General features: G+C 37.7%; 2 protein-coding genes across 2 annotated transcripts; both read left to right on the forward strand.

Moving 5' to 3' along the window:
• The first annotated feature begins 1359 nt into the window (after positions 1-1359).
• Positions 1360-11070, forward strand: LOC113544546 (calcium-activated chloride channel regulator 3A-1-like). The gene is made up of 14 exons (XM_053239500.1): positions 1360-1502; positions 3925-4062; positions 4190-4340; positions 4510-4615; positions 4714-4876; positions 5074-5304; positions 6224-6448; positions 6583-6763; positions 6949-7055; positions 7138-7347; positions 7484-7754; positions 7869-8033; positions 9444-9662; positions 10557-11070. Exons 1-14 carry the CDS (start codon positions 1362-1364, stop codon positions 11048-11050), a joined length of 2802 nt encoding a protein of 933 aa, XP_053095475.1. The 5' UTR covers positions 1360-1361; the 3' UTR covers positions 11051-11070.
• A 1310-nt stretch (positions 11071-12380) lies between these two features.
• LOC113544571 (calcium-activated chloride channel regulator 1-like) lies at positions 12381-23988 on the forward strand. The gene is made up of 15 exons (XM_026943425.3): positions 12381-12402; positions 12627-12839; positions 16123-16260; positions 16388-16538; positions 16749-16854; positions 16953-17115; positions 17327-17557; positions 18742-18966; positions 19101-19281; positions 19454-19560; positions 19641-19850; positions 19976-20246; positions 20361-20525; positions 22153-22371; positions 23307-23988. Exons 2-15 carry the CDS (start codon positions 12699-12701, stop codon positions 23705-23707), a joined length of 2709 nt encoding a protein of 902 aa, XP_026799226.3. The 5' UTR covers positions 12381-12402; positions 12627-12698; the 3' UTR covers positions 23708-23988.
• The last annotated feature ends 1 nt before the right edge of the window (position 23989 follows it).

Below are 23989 nucleotides of genomic sequence, written 5' to 3' on the forward strand. Positions count from 1 at the left end.
CTGGGCAGGAATCCAACCTGGGCCACAGCGGTGAGAGTGCTGTGGCCTAACCACGAGTCCTCCAGGGACCCTGTCTTCCTTTCATTATTATTTTAGGTAGGAAGATTTGTGTTCTTGGTCCTTCTGTGGCTTTCACCAAGAGGATTGGGCCCACTTCCTCCCATGGGCCAAGTATACCCAGAAGTCTTTGAGGTATTCGGCCACTCATCTGACACCTTTCCAGTGCATCTTTGGTTACCAACCTCCCCTATTCCCATGGAATACCACCCACACAGACACTCCAGCAGTTGACGAATGGTTCAGGCAGAGTAAGTAGGTGTGGGAGGCTATGCATCAGCGCCTAGAACCGGTGGCCCAGAGCAACAAAAAGTTCGCTGATCGACATAGAACACCCCGAATACCAGCCCGGAGATGACCAAGGGTGCCGAAAGCCTTCACACTGATATGTTGGACTTTACAAGATTCTCCAACTTATCAATGAAATCAACTACAGTGACATTCGAGCTACCTAGAAACTGCCGGCTCTCTCCCTCCTTCCACATGTCACGCCTCAAGCCTGCAATTCAAGGTCCATTAGCAGAGGGGATACCTCCATCCACACCACCAGAACCCCTGGAGATTGAGGGAGAACCTGCCTACCAAATCAAAGCCATCCTCGAATCCCGTCACAGAGAAGGAAAGCTCCAGTACTTGATCATTTCTTGCTTATAGTCTCGTCCTCTGAATACCTGTTTGTACATCACCTGACCCTTTGCCTGATTCTGGATTCTGATATTGATATTGTGTTTTGGTTTTGTTTGTGCTTGCTAGTATTTATTTTTAATAAAGGCATTCACTGTAATTGTTGCCGTCTCTGCTGTCTGACAGGTCAATTTTACTTGAAATTTTGTACTTCATAATATGCACCATGTTAAGTTAATGTTAATGGCTTTTTTGAAGTTTGTTTTTTACTGAGTAAAATTAGGTAACTGGTGTAGATTTGACCCCAAATCACATTCTGCAGTTAATAATTATTTTAAGTAAATGGTATGCAATTCATGTGTATTAAATTTATTGATCCCAAAAATCTTTTTTTTACAGGTATACAGGCCACTCGAGTTCTTCCACTCGAGTTCTTCTTGTCTTTATGGTAAGAGTGTTAAAAGATATTTTTAAAAAATCAATTTTTACATTTTTATCATGTTTTCTGATGAGATCAGCAGAATGTGTTGTAGCATGATGTAGCAGATTAATGAAATGAAAGAGAAAAGCACAATATCCTGTTAGTGATCTGCACTGTGAATCATTAGGGCGGTGCATCTTTAGAATATAAATATCACACCCTAGAATCCCTTTTCTCAGTTTTCGCAGTCATGATAAATATGCTAACTTTGGTGTTGCTGTTTTTCAGTGCACTGAGACCTGTTAAATCAATCCAGCTGGATGGAAATGGGTACACTGACATTCTTATAGCCATCAGCCCTGCTGTGCCAGAGAATGAAGAACTTATAAAGCAAATCAAGGTATTTAATTGTATATGTTTTAATGTCTTTAGGAACTAATATATTTAATTGTTAATATGGTGATATACACTTTTCTGATGCTATTGACATTTGTATTTTTATGTAGTATTATTAGAACATTAGAAGAGCCACACTCATGTAGTTCATATATTCTACCTATAACACAGATGTGTCTTTGTATATATATATATATATATATATATATATATATATATATATATATATATATATATATATATAATGTATATACAGTCCTGGCCAAAAAAATGGCCCAAAATGACAAAATATTAATCTTTTAATGATCTTAACAACAAATCATTGGTGAGGAAATGATCGGGAATGAAACAGAGAGATAAAGGAGCTCAGTATGGGAGCTTTTCCCTTTGATTTCTGTAAATGTTTAAGTCTTGTGGCTCTTGATGAGCTGCATCAGGTGTGACAGATAACCAAAGACGTTTTGGCATCTTGACAAGAGACTGAAGTAAGTAACAGTGGCACATTTATATGGATTTCCACTGGAAGGTAAAATTATGCAGGTGGAGGTGGAGCATTTATTCAGCTGGGGCAGGGCTTCTAGAATTGTATTAGCTTGCACAGGTTGGTGTTGGTCCTTCTGGGCTCTATGCATGCCTCACCACTGGTGCCCACTTGGTTAGCTGCGGGGTGGAACATCTCCTGGTGGTGGGCAGTGAACAGGGACGTCTGCCTGCCATCCTTTGCAGCTGTTTCCTTCAGGTGCTGCTTGCTACCTACCCTTTCTCCTTCCTTCTCAGTCATAGCCAAAAGCTTGCCTTTTCTGCCTCTTCTGACAGCCACACTCCTTTTATCCAAGATCCTTGAGCAGACATGTTGTTGCCATCCCCACAAAACCCCTGGCTCCCCAACTCATTTGGGTAGAGTCCTGCACTCCATCCACCCTCCCTCCACTCTGCCACCATGTCTGAGTGTTCTATATTCTATGAGTACTCTATACCTTTTTCCATTGCACTGAAAGCTCAATCATGATCACAGCTTTTTCCCACATCTGGTAGCAGTTGAGTATTGTGGATTTCACCTCAGATGCACAGCTGCCTGCCAAGGTCCATTACCTCCACTTCTCTACTGGTGTCAGAAGTTTGGGTGTTGACCTAGTGCTGATGACATCTGGTACCTCTCCTTGCCTCATTAACTGTATTTCCTGGGATTACTCAAGAATTATTCAGCTAGGCACAAAAATAAAACAACTAGGAATTGGGGCTCATGAGGAAAATGTTTGAATACATCTGCTTTAACTCTTCATCAGTGTCATCTTCTGACCACAGGATGCTGTTGGCTTGTTGCTGGTTGGACTGCTTCTGCTAAATTGTTTCTCACAGCAGCAGTGACATATATACAGTTGGGTTCAATTTTAAGACAAAATACAAATGGTGTTGGGTGCTTATATGTGTGTAATTATGTAATAGCTGTTGTCAAAACATGTTATTCATACCATGAGGCTATACCAGAGTAAGTTTGGAGCCCTTACTACGTTTCCTCACTTCACTGCTCCCATAACAACAATTAACAATGCAAACAGAGATGTCATTAACGTTGTCACTGTTCAAGTGTCTTGCCAATGGAAAGGAGAAATTCTTCATTCAAAGTCTCCTTTTGGTTTTTCTAATGTAAAGCTGATTACATCTCACAAAAAACGACTTCAGTTATGCGAATGAGGATGAGGAGTGATGAGTGACAAAAACTGGGCAATTAGGGCTATTTTCCTCACTTCATTCTCTCCATTGCCCATTGGGATGGCATTTTTGCAGTACTGGTGCTTCACTGTAAATTTAATTAATCAGTCTCATTAGATAAACAGTCTTATAGAATATCTCCTGTTTATTTTAGAATTTTATTTAGAAATTAAAATGACAAACTTTCAATTAAGTCAAAATGAGTAAAACCTCAGTTTTATCTGAGAATAATAATAATCAATGATTTGGTTTGTGAATGTTTAGTTCTGAATAGTTTGTCTTCTTGCAGTAGAAAAGTAATAACCACACCAAGGCAATAGTCTGACTCGAAGTTGCTCAGTTTGTATCAAGCGAGAGGAACGAGGAACCTCGAGGGTCAAACCAGAGATACGTGTGAGCCATGTGTTTGCACCTAGACTGCAGGGCGATCAGCCTGAGAGAGAGAAAACAAAGGCTGGTGGATATTTTTTGATGGTTCGCAAGAGTGACGTATATCTGGTGTTACGTCCATCCGGTTACTGTAAGAGATCTTTAATAAAAGTGCGCCCCCTATCTGTGGATGCATGGTACCTACAATCAACTATGTAGTTCAATCACTTCAATCACATCTTGATTGCTTCATTTGAAAGCCATTGTGAAAATTGTGTCACTGTCCAAATATTTATGGACCTGACTGCACATACATAAATTTTCTATTCCCACTATCTCCACAGGAAATGATTATCAGTGGATCAGACTATCTGTTTGAAGCTTTAGACCACAAGGTGTTCTTCAAGGAAGTGAAAATACTCGTACCACCAAACTGGACTACAGGAAAGTATGACAGAGCAACAACAGAAACCTTTGACAAGGTACAAAGTTCATTCAGTTTTACTGTAATATATACTGGTTGTGCAGTTCAATTTTTGATGAGAATTTATTCTAGAAATTGTGTGTACTATTAATACTTTCTGAACAAAATATACATTTTATTTTTAGGGCAGAATAAGAATTGATGACCCACATCCTGCATTTGGTGATGATCCATACACACATCAGACCCAAGGCTGTGGAACTGAGGCTGAATACATTCATTTCACCCCAAACTTCTTGTTAAACAACAAATATATTAAAGCGTATGGACCTAAAGGTAAGAGATAATCTGTGTAAACACACACACACACCTTTATGTCTAAGCATTTAAAAGACATTGTCATTCTGAAATATAATTGCATAATTATACAGACAGATCAGAATGAATTACTTCTATCTTCTTCTACAGCAAAATATGACATTATACATACATATTTTACTTTCAGGAAGGGTTTTTGTGCATGAATGGGCTCACCTCAGATGGGGGGTATTTGATGAATATAATAAGAAAGAGCCCTTTTACCTGTCTGCTGGTCAGATTCAACCAACAAGGTTTTTATCATCACCTTTCTACACATGATCATAAATTATTGGAACTAAATGCACAGTATACCAGTTGCTGTCAACAATGTGGTATGTTTTGTTTTCAGTTGTAATAATAAAATTTCTGGCCAGCGGTATGAAATTATTAATCAGAGTCTTCGACCTTGCCAGACTGATGAAGCTGGCAAACCCACATCCAGCTGTGAATTCCTTCCAGATGCAGTGCAAAATACAAAGGCCTCAATAATGTACATGCAAAGCTTAGATTCTGTGAGTATAGCAGCTGTTAAAATAGTTTCAAATAATTTTTTAAAAAATGTACAAGTAGTAGTGGAGTTATGAAAGCTAACACAAGCAGGTCACTGAAATATATCAGTATGTAGTCAATTTGACCTGATTGATTTCTGAAAACACTCAATTTATTTTTGCTAGATGCCTTTGTCATATGCACTGTGATTATTTTGTAGGTAAGAGCGTTTTGTCAAGAAGAGGAACACAACACTGAAGCCCCTAGTGAGCAGAATGAAAAATGCTCAAGGAAAGCAACACGTACAGTAATCTTTCAGGACTCAGTAGACAAAGATTCCCTTCGCAGTCTAAAGCCTCTGACATCCACACCGCCAGCTCCAACATTCAAACTCATACAGAGGGGACGTCGAGTCATCTGCCTTGTTCTTGATGTCTCAGGAAGCATGCATGTATGTTAAATCTGATAAAATTAGCTTCTTAGAGTAAAAAAGTCTGCTGATGTCAGTAGGATGTGCTCACATTGTAGCAGATTTATGTCTATAATTAAAGAGAAATGCACAAACTCTCAAAAACATATCCTTCCCAAAATAATTCTTTCCCACACAAAAAAATCCGGAGTATCCGGAGTGGCCGCTGCATGTTACTGCCGCACGGCCATCTTGGATCAACTCCAGTTAAAAACTACTTGAATGTACTTGACTTGAAAATGAGGCAAGACCTGGTTTAAGATATTCATTACAACACACAGTGTAACATGCACATCATGATAGTGATAGATCCTAGGAAACATTCATTCATTCCACTTCATCAACCACTTTATCCTGGTCAGAGTGATGGTGAATCCAGAGCCTATCACAGGAACACTGAGTGAGAGACAAACAGCTCCAGATATAAATGGAGTATCTAAATAAGCCCCAGAACCTCTTTTAGATCTCTTGTGTATTAGTGATGTGTAGCTGACCAAGGAACAGCTTTAAAGGCAATTGTCCTGTTAACTGTATTCCCCTAAAATTAAGGAATGACTGACTGTCTATAAGAAACTGTCATTATTCCTGCATTGCACATCCACTAAAGATATGCACAGAGTGAGAATAAAGCTGATATTATAAAATTAAAAGATATAAAAAAATCATTTTTAGCCAGTCATGTTGTCACTCCAAAGTAAATGCTGGAATATTGATGAATTTATTGCCAAAACAAATCCATGCAAGTGAGAATCATTACAGCATGAGAAATATTCAGCATGAGAGAGTTATGAAATACACAGAATAAAAATCAGTAAAAACTATATTAAGGAATAAAATGTCTTGTAGGTGCATGTGTTTTGTAGAAAATGGCTAATATTTGATTGTTTTTTTGTCTTTAAAGGGTTCGAGAATAAAACTACAAAAGCAAGCTGCTACAATTTTCTTAAACCAGACCATAAATGAACAAGAATTTGTGGCTCTTGTGACTTTTAGCACTGAAGCTCAAATACTAAACCCTCTGACTTTAATAGACAAACAGGCCTCAAGAGACAATCTAATTAGTAAGTTGCCAACTTATGCAGGTGGATATACCTATATCTGTAAGGGACTCAGAAAAGGCTTAGAGGTGAGAGACAAATTCTCAAAACTCCTAATACTCTCTCATACATTGCAGAGATTGAGTCTTTGATTAAATTTCACTGTCACTTTGGTCTAGAATTCTGTCTATGGTGATTAATGACAATTTCTTTTAAATTTCAGGTTCTTCGAACGGATGATAGTAAAACAATAGGAGATGAAATTATTTTTCTGACAGATGGAGAAGCAACTGATAAAGTTCAGGATTGTTTTCAGGAAGCTGTTCAAAGTGGTGCAATCATTCACACCATATCATTTGGCCCAAACGCAGACAATGTGCTGAAAACCATGGCAGATGAAACAGGTGAGGTTGTACAAGTGTAATATTACATAATATTACTTAATAATTAGTCTGTTTTAGCATTTCACCGTTTACAGTTTCAGCGCTAAGCCCAATGCACAGTAATTACCAGCATGCATTGATTAACACTGTACCACTGTTGCTGTATTACACTGTAAAACACTGGATTTGAATTATAATTTAAATAGGGGGAAGGTTTCTCGTAGCCAAAGAGTTTATATGTTCCAACCAGCTTGTGGATGCCTTTTTCTCAATGACAATATGCGATGGAAATTCCATCATGCTGCTCCTTCAGGTTAGTGATACACATCCACTGTGAGAAATCTCAGTATCACAAGTCAATGTATTCACATAATATTTTACTCTTTTCCAAACAGCTTGAAAGCACTGGAAAGAGTGTCACAGATTGGTTCAATGGAACAGTTTCTGTTGACCGGACTGTAGGAAACCGCACCACCTTTACATTAATTTATGAAAGACGTGCACCCACTGTGTACATAAAGTCACCAAGTGGTTTGGTTTATGACCAGAGAGTCGCCACTGACATTGCTAATACAATCACTTTTACTGTTCCAGGAACCGCAGAGGTAAACCATTTACTGTTATTTTAAATAAAAATTTTGTATCACAATACAAATTATAAACCAACAAAAAAAAAAACAATAATGGAAACTAGATAATAACATAATGTACACCATTTTCATGACCTATTTTGCATGGCAGCCGGGAGATTGGCAATACAGCTTCCTCAATAGCGACACATCTGCTCAGCAAATGGCTTTAACAGTAATGAGTCGAGCAGCTCATGAAGATGTTCACCCAGTCACAGTTACAGCCAGAATGAACCAGCAGACCAGCGACGGCACCAAACCCATGCTCGTGTTGGCTGAGGTCCGGCAGAAATACAATCCTGTGTTGGAGGTCAGTGTTTGGGCGTACCTGGAGTCAGATACTGGGATCTCAGTAGAACTGCAGCTCCTTGATAACGGAGCAGGTAACACTTATAAAATGTTGACTTGCATAAAATCATAATTGCTGGGGAAATTATTAAATTATACACAACATTTGCCAAATAGCACGCTTTACATGCTGGGCATAACTTTTACAGGAGCTGATGCTTTCAAAGACGATGGCATCTATTCCAGATATTTCACAAAATTAATACGTGGAAAATACAGTCTAAAAGTGAGAGTGAAAAATCAACATGGAGGAATCCTGTCTTCTCCCCTCAGACACAGTGGCGCTCTGTATGTCCCTGGATATATTGTGGATGGTAACTATTGTCTACTATTATCACTCAGTCAGAACTGACCACTATTATGCAGAGCTTTAGTGTGCTGAAGATTTTCCTCAAAGGGGTGCTATTGGCACTGTAGTGTAGAGAGCTGAATGGGCAACGGGACAGCAGTAACACCGCTGGAATGGGAACATTGAAGTGCATTAACGTGGAATTTTCATATAAAAAGTTGACAAGCTCACTTCACCCCGTGGATCAACACATCCTAAATCTATTTAACTTAGCTGGAGAAAAAGCTCTGTGGAAAGAATTTAGCTAAAACTACAAAACATGCAACCCTAAAACTGGCAAGTTTATCTAATATTATTTAATACAGAGATTAGTATATAAGTATATAAGTATACAAGATTTTTCAGCTTGTTTTTAGATGATTTTACTCATTTGAAGCTTTCAATTATCTTATTCTATTGCCAGATAATTTTGCTTCTTTCTAGAAACAAATGTTTAAAATTAGAAAGTACTGGGAAATACTAGATAAAGGTGAGTATTTTTAAGATATTTCGCTTGCTAGGATATCATATTTGCAGTGTAGTTTTTCACTCAACTTATTCAAACTCACTCAAACTATTTTTTGGCTTCAGCTGCACAGAGACAGTGGATATAAAAAGTTTACACACCCTGATAAAATGGCAGGTTTTTGCGAAGTAAAAGAAAGACACTAGGATAAATCATGTCAGAACTTTTCCCACCTTCAGTGTGAAATTGCAAAGTATACAAATAAGGTGAAAAACAATCAGAAACTTTTTTAGGGAAAAAAAGAAAAAGAAAAAACTTTGACAAGCAATCCAGAACTGCATTTAATGCATTTAAATGCCAACCACCAATGCTTTAAAATGTAATAAATTGTAATATTCGTATATTATAATAACAATAAGTATATACAATATAATGACAAAAATATTGACAAGTATTTACATGTTGCACACTAATGAGTAATGTGAAACAGATTACTTAAAATATGTAATAATTTAAATAACTATGTTTTAAATACTTTAAAGTTAAATAATTTATTGGATGATGCATACTGTACCAGCATGTAACAGAACAGTGTTGGGGGCCTACAGGGACGAGGTGGGGATGGTGTTGGAGAACGTGAGGATGGTGTTGGGGATGGTGTTGGAGAACGTGAGGATGAGGTGGGGATGGTGTTGAGGATGGTGTTGGAGAACGTGAGGATGGTGTTGGAGAAAGTGAGGATGAGGTGGGGATGGTGTTGGGGATGGTGTTGGAGAAAGTGAGGATGGTGTTGGGGATGGTGTTGGAGAAAGTGAGGATGGTGTTAGGGCTCTGTGGGGACCAGCAAAGACATGGCTGATCAGCTGTCTGAGTGTGTGTCTATTCTCTCCTCAAATACAGCAATAACCAGCATTTACATCCTCTATCCAGGTAAAGTGGAATTAAACCCTCCTAAGCCACCAGTAAATGTGCAGCCAGTAGATGTGGGCAGCTTCACCAGAACAGTAACTGGGGAAAGTTTTGTGGTGGAAAGAGATTCAACTTTAAACTTCCCTCCAAACAAGATCACAGATCTGACTGCGGAAATCCAGGAGGATACGGTGCTTCTCAACTGGACGGCTCCTGGTGAGGATTATGATTATGGAACAGGTGAGTCTTGTACATGTTTCCACTGGTAGAGAATAAAATCTTTAATATTGAACATGTTTGACACTATACCTATAACTGTAGATCGCTGGGAAATTACTTTAGTTTGCTGCCACCATGACGGGCAGCACAGTGGTGCAGCACGTAGCACTTCCATCTCACAGCTCCAGCATCGCCAGTCTGATCCTAAGCCTGGGTTACTGTCTGTGTGGAGTTTTGCAGGATCTTCCTATGTCCATGTGGGTTTCATCCCACCTCCCAAAAACATACCTGTAGGTGGATTGGCTATGCTAAATTGCCCCTAGGTGCTAATGTTTGTCTTCATATATCTGTGATGGACAGGCTTCCCATCCAGGGTGTGTTCCCATCTCACACCCAGTGTTTCCCAGGATAGTCTCCGGATTCACTGCATCCCTGACCAGGATAAAGAGGTTACTGAAGATGAACGCTATCAAGAACGCTAACACTTCTGTTTCTGCACATGCCTTTCAGTTGTTCCTGTTGGATTGTGTAGTGCACTGTTCAGTGTACCTATTGTATTGTACTACAGATTCTGCACTGTTTTAAGTCTTTTGCATTGCGCCGCTGTCTTGGTATTGCATTTTGTCTCACTGTATATGAATATACGCATATGATGAGAATAAATCCACATTACCCAGATGATTTGCTTAAGGAAACTGCTAGAATATTGTTAAGCCGTGACCTGTAAGTGCAGTGCTAAATGTAATTTTATGATATCTATTTAAACGAGTAGGTTCATAGGAACGATTATTTACTAAAAACTGTGATACTGAGTATGGACGGTTTTCATATTGAGAAACAAAAGTGATCATCGCCTCGGAGAATTTACTCAGTGTAAATAAAATCTCTAATATTCTTATTGCTTTTTCTTTAAAGCACAATCCTATGAAATCAGATGGAGTGAAGATTTGAAGACGCTTCATAACAACTTCAGCGGCGCTAATCTGCTCAACGCTTCAGCACTTCAGCCCCAAGAGTCAGGCTCAGCTGAACAACACTCTTTCCAGCTCATTATTACAGTTACGCATCACACCACGCTTTTCTTTGCTGTTCAGTCAATGGACCAACAGGCAGAAAAGTCTGAGGTTTCAAACATTGCTCGAGCAACCAAGATTGCCTCAAGTCCAAGCCCAAGCCCAAGCCAAAGTCCAAATCCAAGTCCAAGCCCAAGCCCAAGCCCAAGCCCAAGTCCAAGTCCAAGTCCAAGTCCAAGTCCAAGTACCCTAGCCCTTTCAAATCCAGGCCTGAATCTGACTGCTATCATCGTCTCAGTCTGTGCTGTAGCCATAGTGGCAAGTGTTCTAGCTGTAGTCATCACAAGGGTACTGAAACGAAAAACGCATCATTCCTCATATAATTTAACAGAATAAAGAATTACTGTTTATTCACATTCTGTACTGACACTAGTCAGAACCTAAGATTAATTTCCACTGAGGTAATATTATGATAAACACCGAGTTGCATTGGCATTAAAGTCAATTAAATTCCAGTTTGACCGTCTCATTCTCATATATCAGTTATGTAACTCTTTCAGTACTACATAAACTACATCCAGCACATTTTATAATATACACGTAGCCAGTGCTCTCAAATAGTTAGGCTAAGGAATGCATGTATGGAGAAATGACTGTATGTCCGTGTAATGCTAACAGACCTCTAGCAGTGTTTATTGTGCACACTAGCACACATTCTCACAAATTAGTGTATTGTCAACTAGATTTGAATGAAAACTGTAAAATCAGTCTAAATGAATGATCTCAAGAAGTAATACACTGTAAAAATGAGTTAATATTTATTGTATTAATGCTTTTTATTATTATTATTATTATTATTCATAAGATGTCAAAATTTATTCCACTGGAAACCAATGGCCATTGTTTAACTTCTGCAATATCAAAAGAAACTTTTTTTTCTAAAGGCACCTTTATAAAGGCACATCTTTCTAATTTTTTTTTAAATGCCCCTTGCATTTTCCTTAAAAACGGCAGAAGGCCACCTGTGACTGCCTAACGAATAAAGCTTTTACTCAAACGATAGTAAAGTGTGCTTTTTTGCAAATATATATTTTAAAAATCATGGGGGCCCGTAATGGTCCAGGGGCCCTAAGCCACTGCTTATATGGCATATAGCCAGAAACAGCCCTGTTTCCCTGTTATGACAATAGCTGTCTGTACATACAGGTAATTAGGCCAAGCAAATTATGTATGTGTAAAAAACAGCAATAACACATGACAGACATAACCACAGAGCCATAAAATAAATTCCCACCCTGTTATTGTGCTTGAGGCAGTGAAGTATTTGTATAGCATTTTTAACAGTGAACATTGTCACAAAGCAGCTTTACAGAAATAAATACATTCAGGAACCAGACTCAGAAGGGAACCCATCCTCATCTGGGTGACACGGATAGTGCGATTATAAATCATTCCCTTTTATAACTGTGTACTACACGGACAAATAGTGCAGTTGTGCAACCAGGAAATTCATCACAGTTTTCACGTGAAGTCCGGGTTGTTGAACCTATCCACTGTCCACTGATGGAGTCAAATGTCCACCCTGGTTTGCACTCAGGGGTATCACACGTTTTTTGACCTCTGGAGTACAGCGCCAACGCAAAAATACTTATGGACTGCACTGTGGCAACATAAATAATAAGGAAATAGAGGAAGCACAATATACCAAAAACATGTCTTGATACAGAAAGCCATAAAAGATTCAACAGGTAAGATATCTTCATTTGAAAGATAAGAGATAAGACCTTATCTAGGCTTTGTCTTCTCCCATGGGAATCTGCAGTGATTATTTGCAGGGAATTGTTGTACTAACAGCACAAGTGGCTCATTATGATTTCCGCATAGTTGAGGTTTAATTATTACCAACAGAAATAGTGACATTTTAACTTCTCGAAATTGAAAGTGATTCACTTCTTTTTTGTGGCTCATTAAGGTGGTGCATCTTAGAATATAAATACCACATCCTAGACTCCATTTTCTCAGCAAACATCCAAACATATTAAAGATGTTAGCTATAGTGTTGCTGTTTCTCAGTGCACTGGGACCTGTCACAACAATCAGACTGGATGGAAATGGGTACACCGATATTCTTTTGGTCATCAGCCCCACTGTGCCAGAGAATGAAGACATTATAAATCAAATCAAGGTATTTATTTATTCGTTCTAATACCGTTAGGAAATAATAGATTCAATTTTTAATGTGAGATATAACTTAGTTACACTGTTCTGATGCTATTAGACATGTATATCCCTTCTACATGCAATACAACATCATTTGAAAAGCCTGGTTATCATTATAGGCCACATATAATACAGGCGTTAAAAATGGCCAGGAATGTAAAATGGACCTACCTGCAGTTCAACACTTAAATCATCTCAACGCATGTTAATTATATTCTGATAAATGTTTTATTTATATTTGAATAGTAATATCTTCCAGAATCAGTGTGAATATGCAATTTAGAGGGAAAAAAATGTTCGTTAATGTTAAAACTGTTCAAAGTGCATTAAGTTCATATGTCATAGTATACTCGAGGCGTACTTAAAGATTACTTCTTTATATATGGAGCTGTATGGAAAAGCCTACTAGCTGTGACCGTGGCTGAATTCTGTAAAACAACCAAAAATACGGAGAAAATTGAGTTTTGACCACGACTGGGTTTTTAGCCTAATAATATAATTTGACTTCTGTACTTTAAGAAAGAAATATATTTAACCAAAGCTACAGTACTGTGCAAAAGTCAAAAACCACCATTTTGTTTTCAATCAAATGGCCATTCAGTACTTATTGTTAACTAACTGATGGCAAACAATAATGATGGGAAAATGTAGAGTACATTAACTCCACCTTTTGTGATTTATGAACAATAACAATAATGAACAATAAAGATAGGAAAATGTATTTAACAGAAAAATCACACAAATGACTTCAAACCTACTGTAAAAACAGTATGTAATCTGTAAATGTTTGATTTGTAATATTGAACTATAATATTAACCTGCATAAATAAGTACTGCATGGCTGTGGAATCATGTGCCACCAAATTAACAGTAAGTACTGTACATATTTCATATTAGTTCTGATTTTTTTTTACACAAAGAGGGGTGTGTGTAAAGAGGAGTAGGCCAGGTTGTCTGCAAGTTATATACTGTATATAACTACATGACAAATAAAAATCTTGAATGATCTTGAATAAAGTGCTGAATGGCCACTTGATTGAAAACAAAAGCGTTAGACTACAGTTTTAGCCTTGCCTTGACTCTCTGCCTGCAGACATCACACTGGATTATGGAGCAGTAAATGTCTAAAAGCTTGCTGACTAAGTATAATTTCTTCAGACAATAAATAGCAGACTTCATAAAGTTGTTGAATAGGCAGATGCCATAAGGAAATGGAGAGAAACCCAATCAATTTCATTTCTAATCAGATACTGACTCTGCGATGTTCCTGCACTTGACATGATCAAACCAGAGAAGAGCGCATTCCCACCATGACAGATAACAGCAGATAAAGTTTTAAAATGTATAAATGGCCCAGTACAAACACAAGACATTTTGCCAACAGAATACAGCCGACTGAATTTAATCAGTAATTTTGAACAGAGATTAGTCTGAGATTAGAGTAATAAGGTCAGGTGGATTATGGTGATAATAAAAAGGAATTATTTTCCCATCAGACACTTAGAATACTTTTACAGTCCTGACATTTATTTTACTCACAGCATTATGGTGACTATGATGAAACATTAACCACTGTGGTGCAACTGCTCATGTTGTGTAGGGTGGAGTAGCTTGGAGCAGCTAGAATGGAGTATGTCTTTAGATCTCATTGTCCATTGAAGGAAGTCGTGAAGAGACAAACCTTAATTCTGCTCTTGTATGGTGATTTCTACTGTCATATTTTGCAAAGTGAAGGAATAATTCCAGAGTAGAATGTTGTAAGCATACTAATAATGATGTAAGTATACTAACCACTTACACTGTTAGATGCAATTTGGTCACTGAAAAAAATCTTTGGCATCTTGACAGAGAAACAAACCCTAAAAGTAAGTAACAGGGACAGCAGTGGCGCATTTATATGGATTTAGAGTGGACAGTGCAATCATGGGGACAATGTAAGTCTGAGTATTTATTCAGCTGGTGCAGGGCTTGTAGAATTGTAAGATTTATTATTTACACCTACAATTTTTCTACACTCATTTTGTAGGTATATAATTACTGATTGCATTTCAGAATTAATGAAATGAGACCACCATAAACCACCACTGAGCAGATATTATTTTGGTGGTGAACCATTTGGTGGTGATTTTTTTAATTGATTGATTGATTGATTGTTGCACAGTCTTGATCAATCAATGTTGAAGTGTCTCACCACTGGAAAGGAGAAATCCTTCATTCTGACAAAATGATCAGCAGCCAGACTCCTCTTCGTTTCTCCAGTGTAAAGTTGATTACATCTCACAATAAACAGCTTCTTCATTTATGCGTGAAGAGTTAGGATTGACAAAAACTGATCCTTTAGGGCTATTTTCCTCACTTCATTCTCTTTATTCTCACCACATATGTGTTAATATTTCATTAGCCGTGAATAAGGAATGGAAATTTTGCAGTGCTTAGGCTGTAAAGAGTTACTCCAAGTAAGGAATGAGAGTCTATTGATTTGTAATGGATGGTGGTTTCTGTGGAATCTATTGACTTCACACATCCACTTTATAAGGAACATGTGTACAATCGCTCATTTCTGCTGTTATCTACACACATATGCAGTTATCTGCAGTTATCTTTGAGTTACTACATCCTTCCTGGCATCTGGGCATTTTCCTCTGACCTTCTCTTATCAACAAGGTGTTTCCCCCGACAGACCTGTCGCTCGCTCAGTGTTTTTTTGTTTTTTTCACACCATTCTGTGTAAACTCCAGAAATCTCAGGAGATCAGCAGTTTCTGAAAAACTCAAACCAGCCCATCTGGTACCAACAACCACGCCGCAGTTAAAGTCACAGAGATCACACTTTTTCTTCATTCTGATGTTTGATGTTAACTGAAGCTCTTGACCTGCATCTGCATGATGTTTTGGACATTTCCCTGCTGCCACATGATTGGCCAATTAAAATGCATGAATGTGCAGTTGTGTACAGGTGTTCCTAATAAAGTGGATGGGGAGTGTATATCTAAAAGCATTATGCTTGAGCCAGGGTGAGCAATGTTCCATGTATCTTCTAGGGCTGGGTGGAATAGAAGGGAAAGAGAAAATAAAGGGCTGAATTGTGAACTGTGCATTTAGCAATGCCATACATGTCATCAGTGTACCTAAGAAATAGTGTAGCTACATGTGCAGTGAATTATTCAAAAAACTTTTGCTCAGTAAAGATTGATTACATACATTAAATTACATACATACATACATTTTCTATTCCCACTATCTCCACAGGAAATGATTGTCAATGGATCAGACTATCTGTTTGAAGCTTTAGACCACAAGGTGTTCTTCAAGGAAGTGAAAATACTCGTACCACCAAACTGGACTACAGGAAAGTATGACAGAGCAACAACAGAAACCTTTGACAAGGTACAAAGTTCATTCAGTTTTACTGTAATATATACTGGTTGTGCAGTTCAGTTTTTGACGAGAATTTATTCTAGAAATTGTGTGTACTATTAATACATTCTGAACAAAATATACATTTTATTTTTAGGGCAGAATAAGAATTGATGACCCACATCCTGCATTTGGTGATGATCCATACACACATCAGACCCAAGGCTGTGGAATTGAGGCTGAATACATTCATTTCACCCCAAACTTCTTGTTAAACAATGATCTTATTAAAGTATATGGACCTAGAGGTAAGAGCTAACCTGTGTAAAACACAGACACACACACACACACACACACACATCTTCATGCATTTAAAAGACATTTTCATTCTGAAATATAATTGTATTCATCTACAGTGATCAAGAGGCAACAGGTATTGCATTGACTGATGAGAATGTGTTATTTCTAATTTCCTCTGTAGCAAAATATGACATTATACATACATATTTTACTTTCAGGAAGGGTTTTTGTGCATGAATGGGCTCACCTCAGATGGGGGGTATTTGATGAATATAATAAGAAAGAGCCCTTTTACCTGTCTGCTGGTCAGATTCAACCAACAAGGTTTTTATCATCACCTTTCTACACATGATCATAAATTATTGGAACTAAATGCACAGTATACCAGTTGCTGTCAACAATGTGGTATGTTTTCTTTTCAGGTGTACTGAAGAGATTTCTGGCCAGTGGTATGAAATTATTAATCAGAGTCTTCGACCTTGCCAGACTGATGAAGCTGGCAAACCCAAATCCAGCTGTGAATTCCTTCCAGATGCAGTGCAAAATACAAATGCCTCAATAATGTACATGCAAAGCTTAGATTCTGTGAGTATAGCAGCTGTTAAAATAGTTTCAAATAATTTTTTAAAAAAATGTACAAGTAGTAGTGGAGTTATGAAAGCTAACACAAGCAGGTCACTGAAATATATCAGTATGTAGTCAATTTGACCTGATTGATTTCTGACAGCATTGAGAAGAAAGTCTTTTTGTTTTTATTTATGCCTTTGTCATAAACTTTGTGATTTTTCTTTTTTAGGTAAGAGCGTTTTGTCAAGAAGAGGAACACAACACTGAAGCCCCCAATGAGCAGAATGAAAAGTGTTCAAGGAAAGCAACACGTACAGTAATCTTTCAGGACTCGGTAGACAAAGATTCCCTTCGCAGTCTAAAGCCTCTGACATCCACACCGCCAGCTCCAACATTCAAACTCATACAGAGGGGACGTCGAGTCGTCTGCCTTGTTCTTGATGTCTCAGGAAGCATGCAAGTATGTTAATTCACATAAAGATAGTCTTAAATCAAAATAGGGCTCTGATGTCGGTAGGATGTGCTCACAGTGTAGCAGGTTTTTGTCTAATTAAAGAGAAAAGGTCACAAAAAAAAAATGTCCTTCTCACAAATAATGAGGCAAGACATGGTTCATTCTAAAAAAAACACCGTAATACAAACCTAATGGTAGTAAGAGATCTTTGCCATAGTTCCTTCTTTCAACTTCAGTAACCACTTTATTCTAGTCATGAATCTGGAGCCTGTCCCAGGAACAATGGCCATAAATGTCTGTGAGCTCTTGTGTGCATTAACTAAGGATGCAATCAGCTGACCAAGAAACAACTTTAAAGTTGATTGTCTAATTACTTATAGTCCATTAAAATAAGGAATGGCAAACAATCTTTAAGAAAAGGCCATTATTCTTGTACGGTACATCCGCTATAGATGTACATACCTACTTTAAAAGCTGACATTTCACTGGTTCTTTTTTTTTCAACTTCAACTGCTTTCACACTGATAGATTAATTTAAATTTAAACAAATAAATGGTGTTGCTGCCTATTTCTTTACAAATCAAGTGAAAATCCTTGAGCATAGAATATATAGGAGTCGAACATGTTGCCATTATATTGCTGAATGAAGAATCCCAGTCAAAAGTTTAACCATATGGCTTTCATTCTCGTGATTCAGCAGTTTATAAAATAGCAACTGATCCAGCACATTCTATCATTTCATTTTTTATATCATGATATCTGACAATATTGTGTGCACAGTGTAACCATGAGATGCTAAATGTTTGTGGGATGTAGACTACTTTATCACACTTTCAATGTGCCATTATGATTTGAGAAATTAATAAAATGATGCCATGTTTTTGGTTAATTAGATGTGTTCTCCTATAAAGCAAATATTCCCAATGTTTAAAAGATAATCAGACTGAGCACTCACCTGCTACACCTAAAGCTCACTTTAAGTAAATTGTTCATAATTTTACGCATATAAAAATTACCTACAAACTTATAAATGAGGTTAAAAGAAAACATAAGAGCATGGGAGAAAATCCAAACAAAATAAATATTTTAAAAAGACATTTCAGTGAAAAAATGAGTAAAATAAAATGTCTTGTAGGTGCATGTGTTTTGTAGAAAATGGCTAATATTTGATTGTTTTTTTGTCTTTAAAGGGTTCGAGAATAAAACTACAAAAGCAAGCTGCTACAATTTTCTTAAACCAGATCATAAATGAACAAGAATTTGTGGCTCTTGTGACTTTTAGCACTGAAGCTCAAATACTAAACCGTCTGACTTTAATAGACAAACAGGCCTCAAGAGACAATCTAATTAGTAAGTTGCCAACAGTTGCGAATGGATATACCTATATCTGTAAGGGACTCAGAAAAGGCTTAGAGGTGAGAGACAAATTCTCAAAACTCCTAATACTCTCTCATACATTGCAGAGATTGAGTCTTTGATTAAATTTCACTGTCACTTTGGTCTAGAATTCTGTCTGTGGTGATTAATGACAATTTCTTTTCAATTTCAGGTTCTTCGAACGGATGATAGTAAAACAATAGGAGATGAAATTATTTTTCTGACAGATGGAGAAGCAACTGATAAGGTTCAGGATTGTTTTCAGGAAGCTGTTCAAAGTGGTGCAATCATTCACACCATATCATTTGGCCCAAACGCAGACAATGTGCTGAAAACCATGGCAGATGAAACAGGTGAGGTTTTACAAGTGTAATATTACAGACAACGTATCACAAAGGCTGCTTTAGCATTTCACAATTTACCGTTACAGATCCAGTGTACAGTACTGACCAAACTGGATTATTAACACTGTACCACTGTTGCTGTATTACATTCTAAAACACTGGATTTTGATTATTTAATTAGATGGAAGGTTTGTCAGAGCCGACGAGACTATACTTTCCAACCAGCTTGTGGATGCCTTTTCCTCAATGACAATATCCGATGGAAATTCAATCACGCAACCCATTCAGGTTAGTGATACACATCCACTGTGTAATCTCAGTATCATAGCTCAATGTATTCACATAATATTTGACTCTTTTCCAAACAGCTTGAAAGCACTGGAAAGAGTGTCACAGATTGGTTCAATGGAACAGTTTCTGTTGACCGGACTGTAGGAAACCGCACCACCTTTACATTAATTTATGAAAGACGTGCACCCACTGTGTACATAAAGTCACCAAGTGGTTTGGTTTATGACCAGAGAAACACCACTGACATTGCTAATACAATCACTTTTACTGTTCCAGGAACCGCAGAGGTAAATCTTTTACTCTTATTTTTAATAAAAATTTTGTACCACAATACAATAAATTCTAAACTAACAAAGAAAAAATGTGAGATAACATAATGTACACCATTTTCATGACCTATTTTGCATGGCAGCCGGGAGATTGGCAATACAGCTTCCTCAATAGCGACACATCTGCTCAGCAAATGGCTTTAACAGTAATGAGTCGAGCAGCTCATGAAGATGTTCACCCAGTCACAGTTACAGCCACAATGAACCAGCAGACCAGCGACGGCACCAAACCCATGCTCGTGTTGGCTGAGGTCCGGCAGAAATACAATCCTGTGTTGGAGGTCAGTGTTTGGGCGTACCTGGAGTCAGATACTGGGATCTCAGTAGAACTGCAGCTCCTTGATAACGGAGCAGGTAACACTTATAAAATGTTGACTTGCATAAAATCATAATTGCTGGGGAAATTATTAAATTATACACAACATTTGCCAAATAGCACGCTTTACATGCTGGGCATAACTTTTACAGGAGCTGATGCTTTCAAAGACGATGGCATCTATTCCAGATATTTCACAAAATTAATACGTGGAAAATACAGTCTAAAAGTGAGAGTGAAAAATCAACATGGAGGAATCCTGTCTTCTCCCCTCAGACACAGTGGCGCTCTGTATGTCCCTGGATATATTGTGGATGGTAACTATTGTCTACTATTATCACTCAGTCAGAACTGACCACTATTATGCAGAGCTTTAGTGTGCTGAAGATTTTCCTCAAAGGGGTGCTATTGGCACTGTAGTGTAGAGAGCTGAATGGGCAACGGGACAGCAGTAACACCGCTGGAATGGGAACACCACGTCCTAACTTGGCTGGAGAATAAGCACTACTCTATGGAAAGAAATGAGCTATTATTAGAGAACACACAACTCTACATCAGGCACAGAAGCATTTTTATATGAGGTCATATAAAACTATTATGCATGCACATAGAAACACATTTGTTGAAAGACAATGTATTTTTTAATTAGTGTTTGCCAATAGCCAGTTTTGTCTTGAAAACCAGGAAGACTAAACTTACATTTCTGTCATCTGTCCCTTTGTGTAATTTATACATTGACTGAACAATGTTTAATTAGTCTATTTGCTTCTAGTTTGTCCTCCAAAGGCATTTCGAACAATCAGTTATCACAAAACTAATACACCTTGTTCATGTTCATTAGACAATCTGCTGTAGCTCATGTGCGTATTATCTTCAAATGACAGATTAAAGAAGTGTCAGCCAATCAGGTTTAAATAAATCAGTCCCAATGCATGCAAAATTTTAAGGAAATTCACCAGATATAACCATCTAACACAACTGTCAGTGTCCAGGCAGAGAAAGTAATCAGCCCCAGCCTTGCTTCCTCCTCCAGCTCTGTGTATTTCTAGCTATGACTGCTGCTGCACTTGGTGCCACAAAAGTAAAAATGATCAACATGTCATATTAAAAGATGACATGGATTCCAAAAAGGGCCTTATTTATATATTTTTCCATGAATAAGACTCAACACTCAAGGGGAAAGGGCTTAGCCCAGCTGGCACTGAACCTAAAATGGTTTCTTCACAGCCACTCTATCATCTGGCCATTAAAACAGAATGGAACAACACTGACACGTCCACGTTTAAAAGTCAAGTTTATAAATTTGACAAAGTATTTCATTAAAGCAGTTGTGAAACTTCTTCACTATTTAAAAAAAGGATTTCATTTCATTTGAGATTTGAAGATGAACATCAGCTATACCATGAAATTGCTTTTTTATGCCTTCATTTGCATAAATATAAACACAGGGTTAGGGTTAGGCTAATAGAAATAAAATAATAAATAATAATAAAAAAAAATAATAATAAAATAATAATAATAAAAAAGATGTAATGCATAAAGACAAAAATACTGACAAGCATTTGTTGCACAGTAATGAGTAATGTGAAACAGATCACATTAAATATGTAATAATTTATAGGATCAGACATAACATCAGGGATGAGATGGTGTTGGAGAAAGTGAGGATGGTGCTGGAGAAAGTGAGGATGAGGTGGGGATGGTGTTGGAGAACGTGAGGATGGTGTTGGGGATGGTGTTGGGGATGGTGTTGGAGAAAGTGAGGATGGTGTTGGGGATGGTGTTGGAGAAAGTGAGGATGGTGTTGGGGATGGTGTTGGAGAAAGTGAGGATGGTGTTGGGGCTCTGTGGGGACCAGCAAAGACATGGCTGATCAGCTGTCTGAGTGTGTGTCTATTCTCTCCTCAAATACAGCAATAACCAGCATTTACATCCTCTATCCAGGTAAAGTGGAATTAAACCCTCCTAAGCCACCAGTAAATGTGGAGCCAGTAGATGTGGGCAGCTTCACCAGAACAGTAACTGGGGAAAGTTTTGTGGTGGAAAGAGATTCAACTTTAAACTTCCCTCCAAACAAGATCACAGATCTGACTGCGGAAATCCAGGAGGATACGGTGCTTCTCAACTGGACGGCTCCTGGTGAGGATTATGATCAAGGAACAGGTGAGTCTTGTACATGTTTCCACTGGTAGAGAATAAAATCTTTAATACTGAACACATCTGAGAGTATAGCAATATCTTTTAAAAATAGTCATACAGCTAAACATATTTGATACTGGTACAAAAATGAAGTTTCTTCATATTTTCAGATATATTTCTTAAAATGTATTACAAGATGTTATATAAGGAGTACAGCACTCGGGGTGTGCTGTTGTACGTAGTATCATATAACATCACATCCTGATGTTTTATTCCTCTTATACCACAGCAATTTGCCAATGATTAAAATGTTTTACTTTATATATGAACATCGTGTCATCATTTATATTTACGTTTAATGTAGTTCACCTCGCCTTTTTCTCCCTTGAAGTTTATAAGAAACATGTTGTCATGTTCCTGAGAAATCAAAAAGATCAAAGATCCTCTAGCCTGAAGACTCTTCTGTGGCAAGAGACGTAGTGAAAGTGCTGACAACAGACTTCTTTCATAAACACAATTTGTTTTATTTGTGTATTATTAGGCTTTGTCTATGTGGCATTTCTTCCAGATTCTGCACTGTTAAGTCTTTTGCATTGCGCCGCCGTCTTGGTATTGCATTTTGTTTCACTGTATATGAATATACGCATATGATGAGAATAAATCCACATTACCCAATTTATTTGCTTAAGGAAACTGCTAGAATATTTTTAACCCTTGAACTCGAAGTGCAGTGCTAAATATAATTTGTATGGTATCTACTTAAACAAGCAGTTGTAAATAGATATAATTACATACTGAAAATTGTGAATGTACGGCTATCACATTGTGATTTATTTATTCACATTTCCACACCTACTGCACATTCAGAATAGTTATCCCATGCACTATCGATCATCGCCTCAGAGAATTTACTCAGTGTAAATAAAATCTCTAATATTCTTATTGCTTTTTCTTTTAAGCGCAATCCTATGAAATCAGATGGGGTGAAGATTTGCAGACGCTTCAAAACAACTTCAGCAGCGCTAATCTGCTCAACGCTTCGGCACTTGAGCCCCAAGAGTCAGGCTCAGCTGAACAACACTCTTTCCAGCCTAATATTACAATTAAACATGGCACCACGCTTTTCTTTGCTGTTCAGTCAATGGACCAACAGGCAGAAAAGTCTGAGGTTTCAAACATTGCTCGAGCAACCAAGATTGCCTCAAGTCCAAATCCAAATCCAAGTCCCAGACCCCCGGCCATCTCAAATCCAGGCCTGAATCTGACTGCTATCATCGTCTCAGTCTGTGCTGTAGCCATAGTGGCAAGTGTTCTAGCTGTAGTCATCACAAGGGTACTGAAACAAAAAACGCATCATTGATGCTTATCACATAGTTTAATAGAACGAAGGCTACACTAACACCGCAAGCTTAGACATTTAATTCCAATTTAGTGCTCAAATCCGATCTTTAAATCCGATTACCTGAAACTCTGCAACATGGATGTTATTCAGGGTCTGACATTTTCCTCTTTCATGCTCTATGTTGCTTAACTGATCATATCTCATGTCTATTGTACAATAAATGAAAATTGTAAAATCAATCCATTTAAAGAAATACTCTTAAGTAGTAAAACACTAAATCAGAGGACAGAAAATCATGAG

Source organism: Pangasianodon hypophthalmus, chromosome 14 (genome assembly GCF_027358585.1).
Source record: "Pangasianodon hypophthalmus isolate fPanHyp1 chromosome 14, fPanHyp1.pri, whole genome shotgun sequence".
In the NCBI taxonomy this organism is placed as follows: Eukaryota; Metazoa; Chordata; class Actinopteri; order Siluriformes; family Pangasiidae; genus Pangasianodon; species Pangasianodon hypophthalmus.

Excerpts from the sequence above, each read along its gene's own strand:
- LOC113544546 (XM_053239500.1), top strand. The coding sequence starts at position 1,362 with ATGCTAACTTTGGTGTTGCTGTTTTTCAGTGCACTGAGACCTGTTAAA. Across the intron at positions 4,341-4,509 it reads TAAAGCGTATGGACCTAAAG|GAAGGGTTTTTGTGCATGAA; the intron begins GTAAGAGATAAT and ends TTTTACTTTCAG. Across the intron at positions 4,616-4,713 it reads GGTCAGATTCAACCAACAAG|TTGTAATAATAAAATTTCTG; the intron begins GTTTTTATCATC and ends TTTTGTTTTCAG.
- LOC113544571 (XM_026943425.3), top strand. The coding sequence starts at position 12,699 with ATGTTAGCTATAGTGTTGCTGTTTCTCAGTGCACTGGGACCTGTCACA. Across the intron at positions 17,116-17,326 it reads ACATGCAAAGCTTAGATTCT|GTAAGAGCGTTTTGTCAAGA; the intron begins GTGAGTATAGCA and ends TTTCTTTTTTAG. Across the intron at positions 19,282-19,453 it reads AACCATGGCAGATGAAACAG|ATGGAAGGTTTGTCAGAGCC; the intron begins GTGAGGTTTTAC and ends TTATTTAATTAG.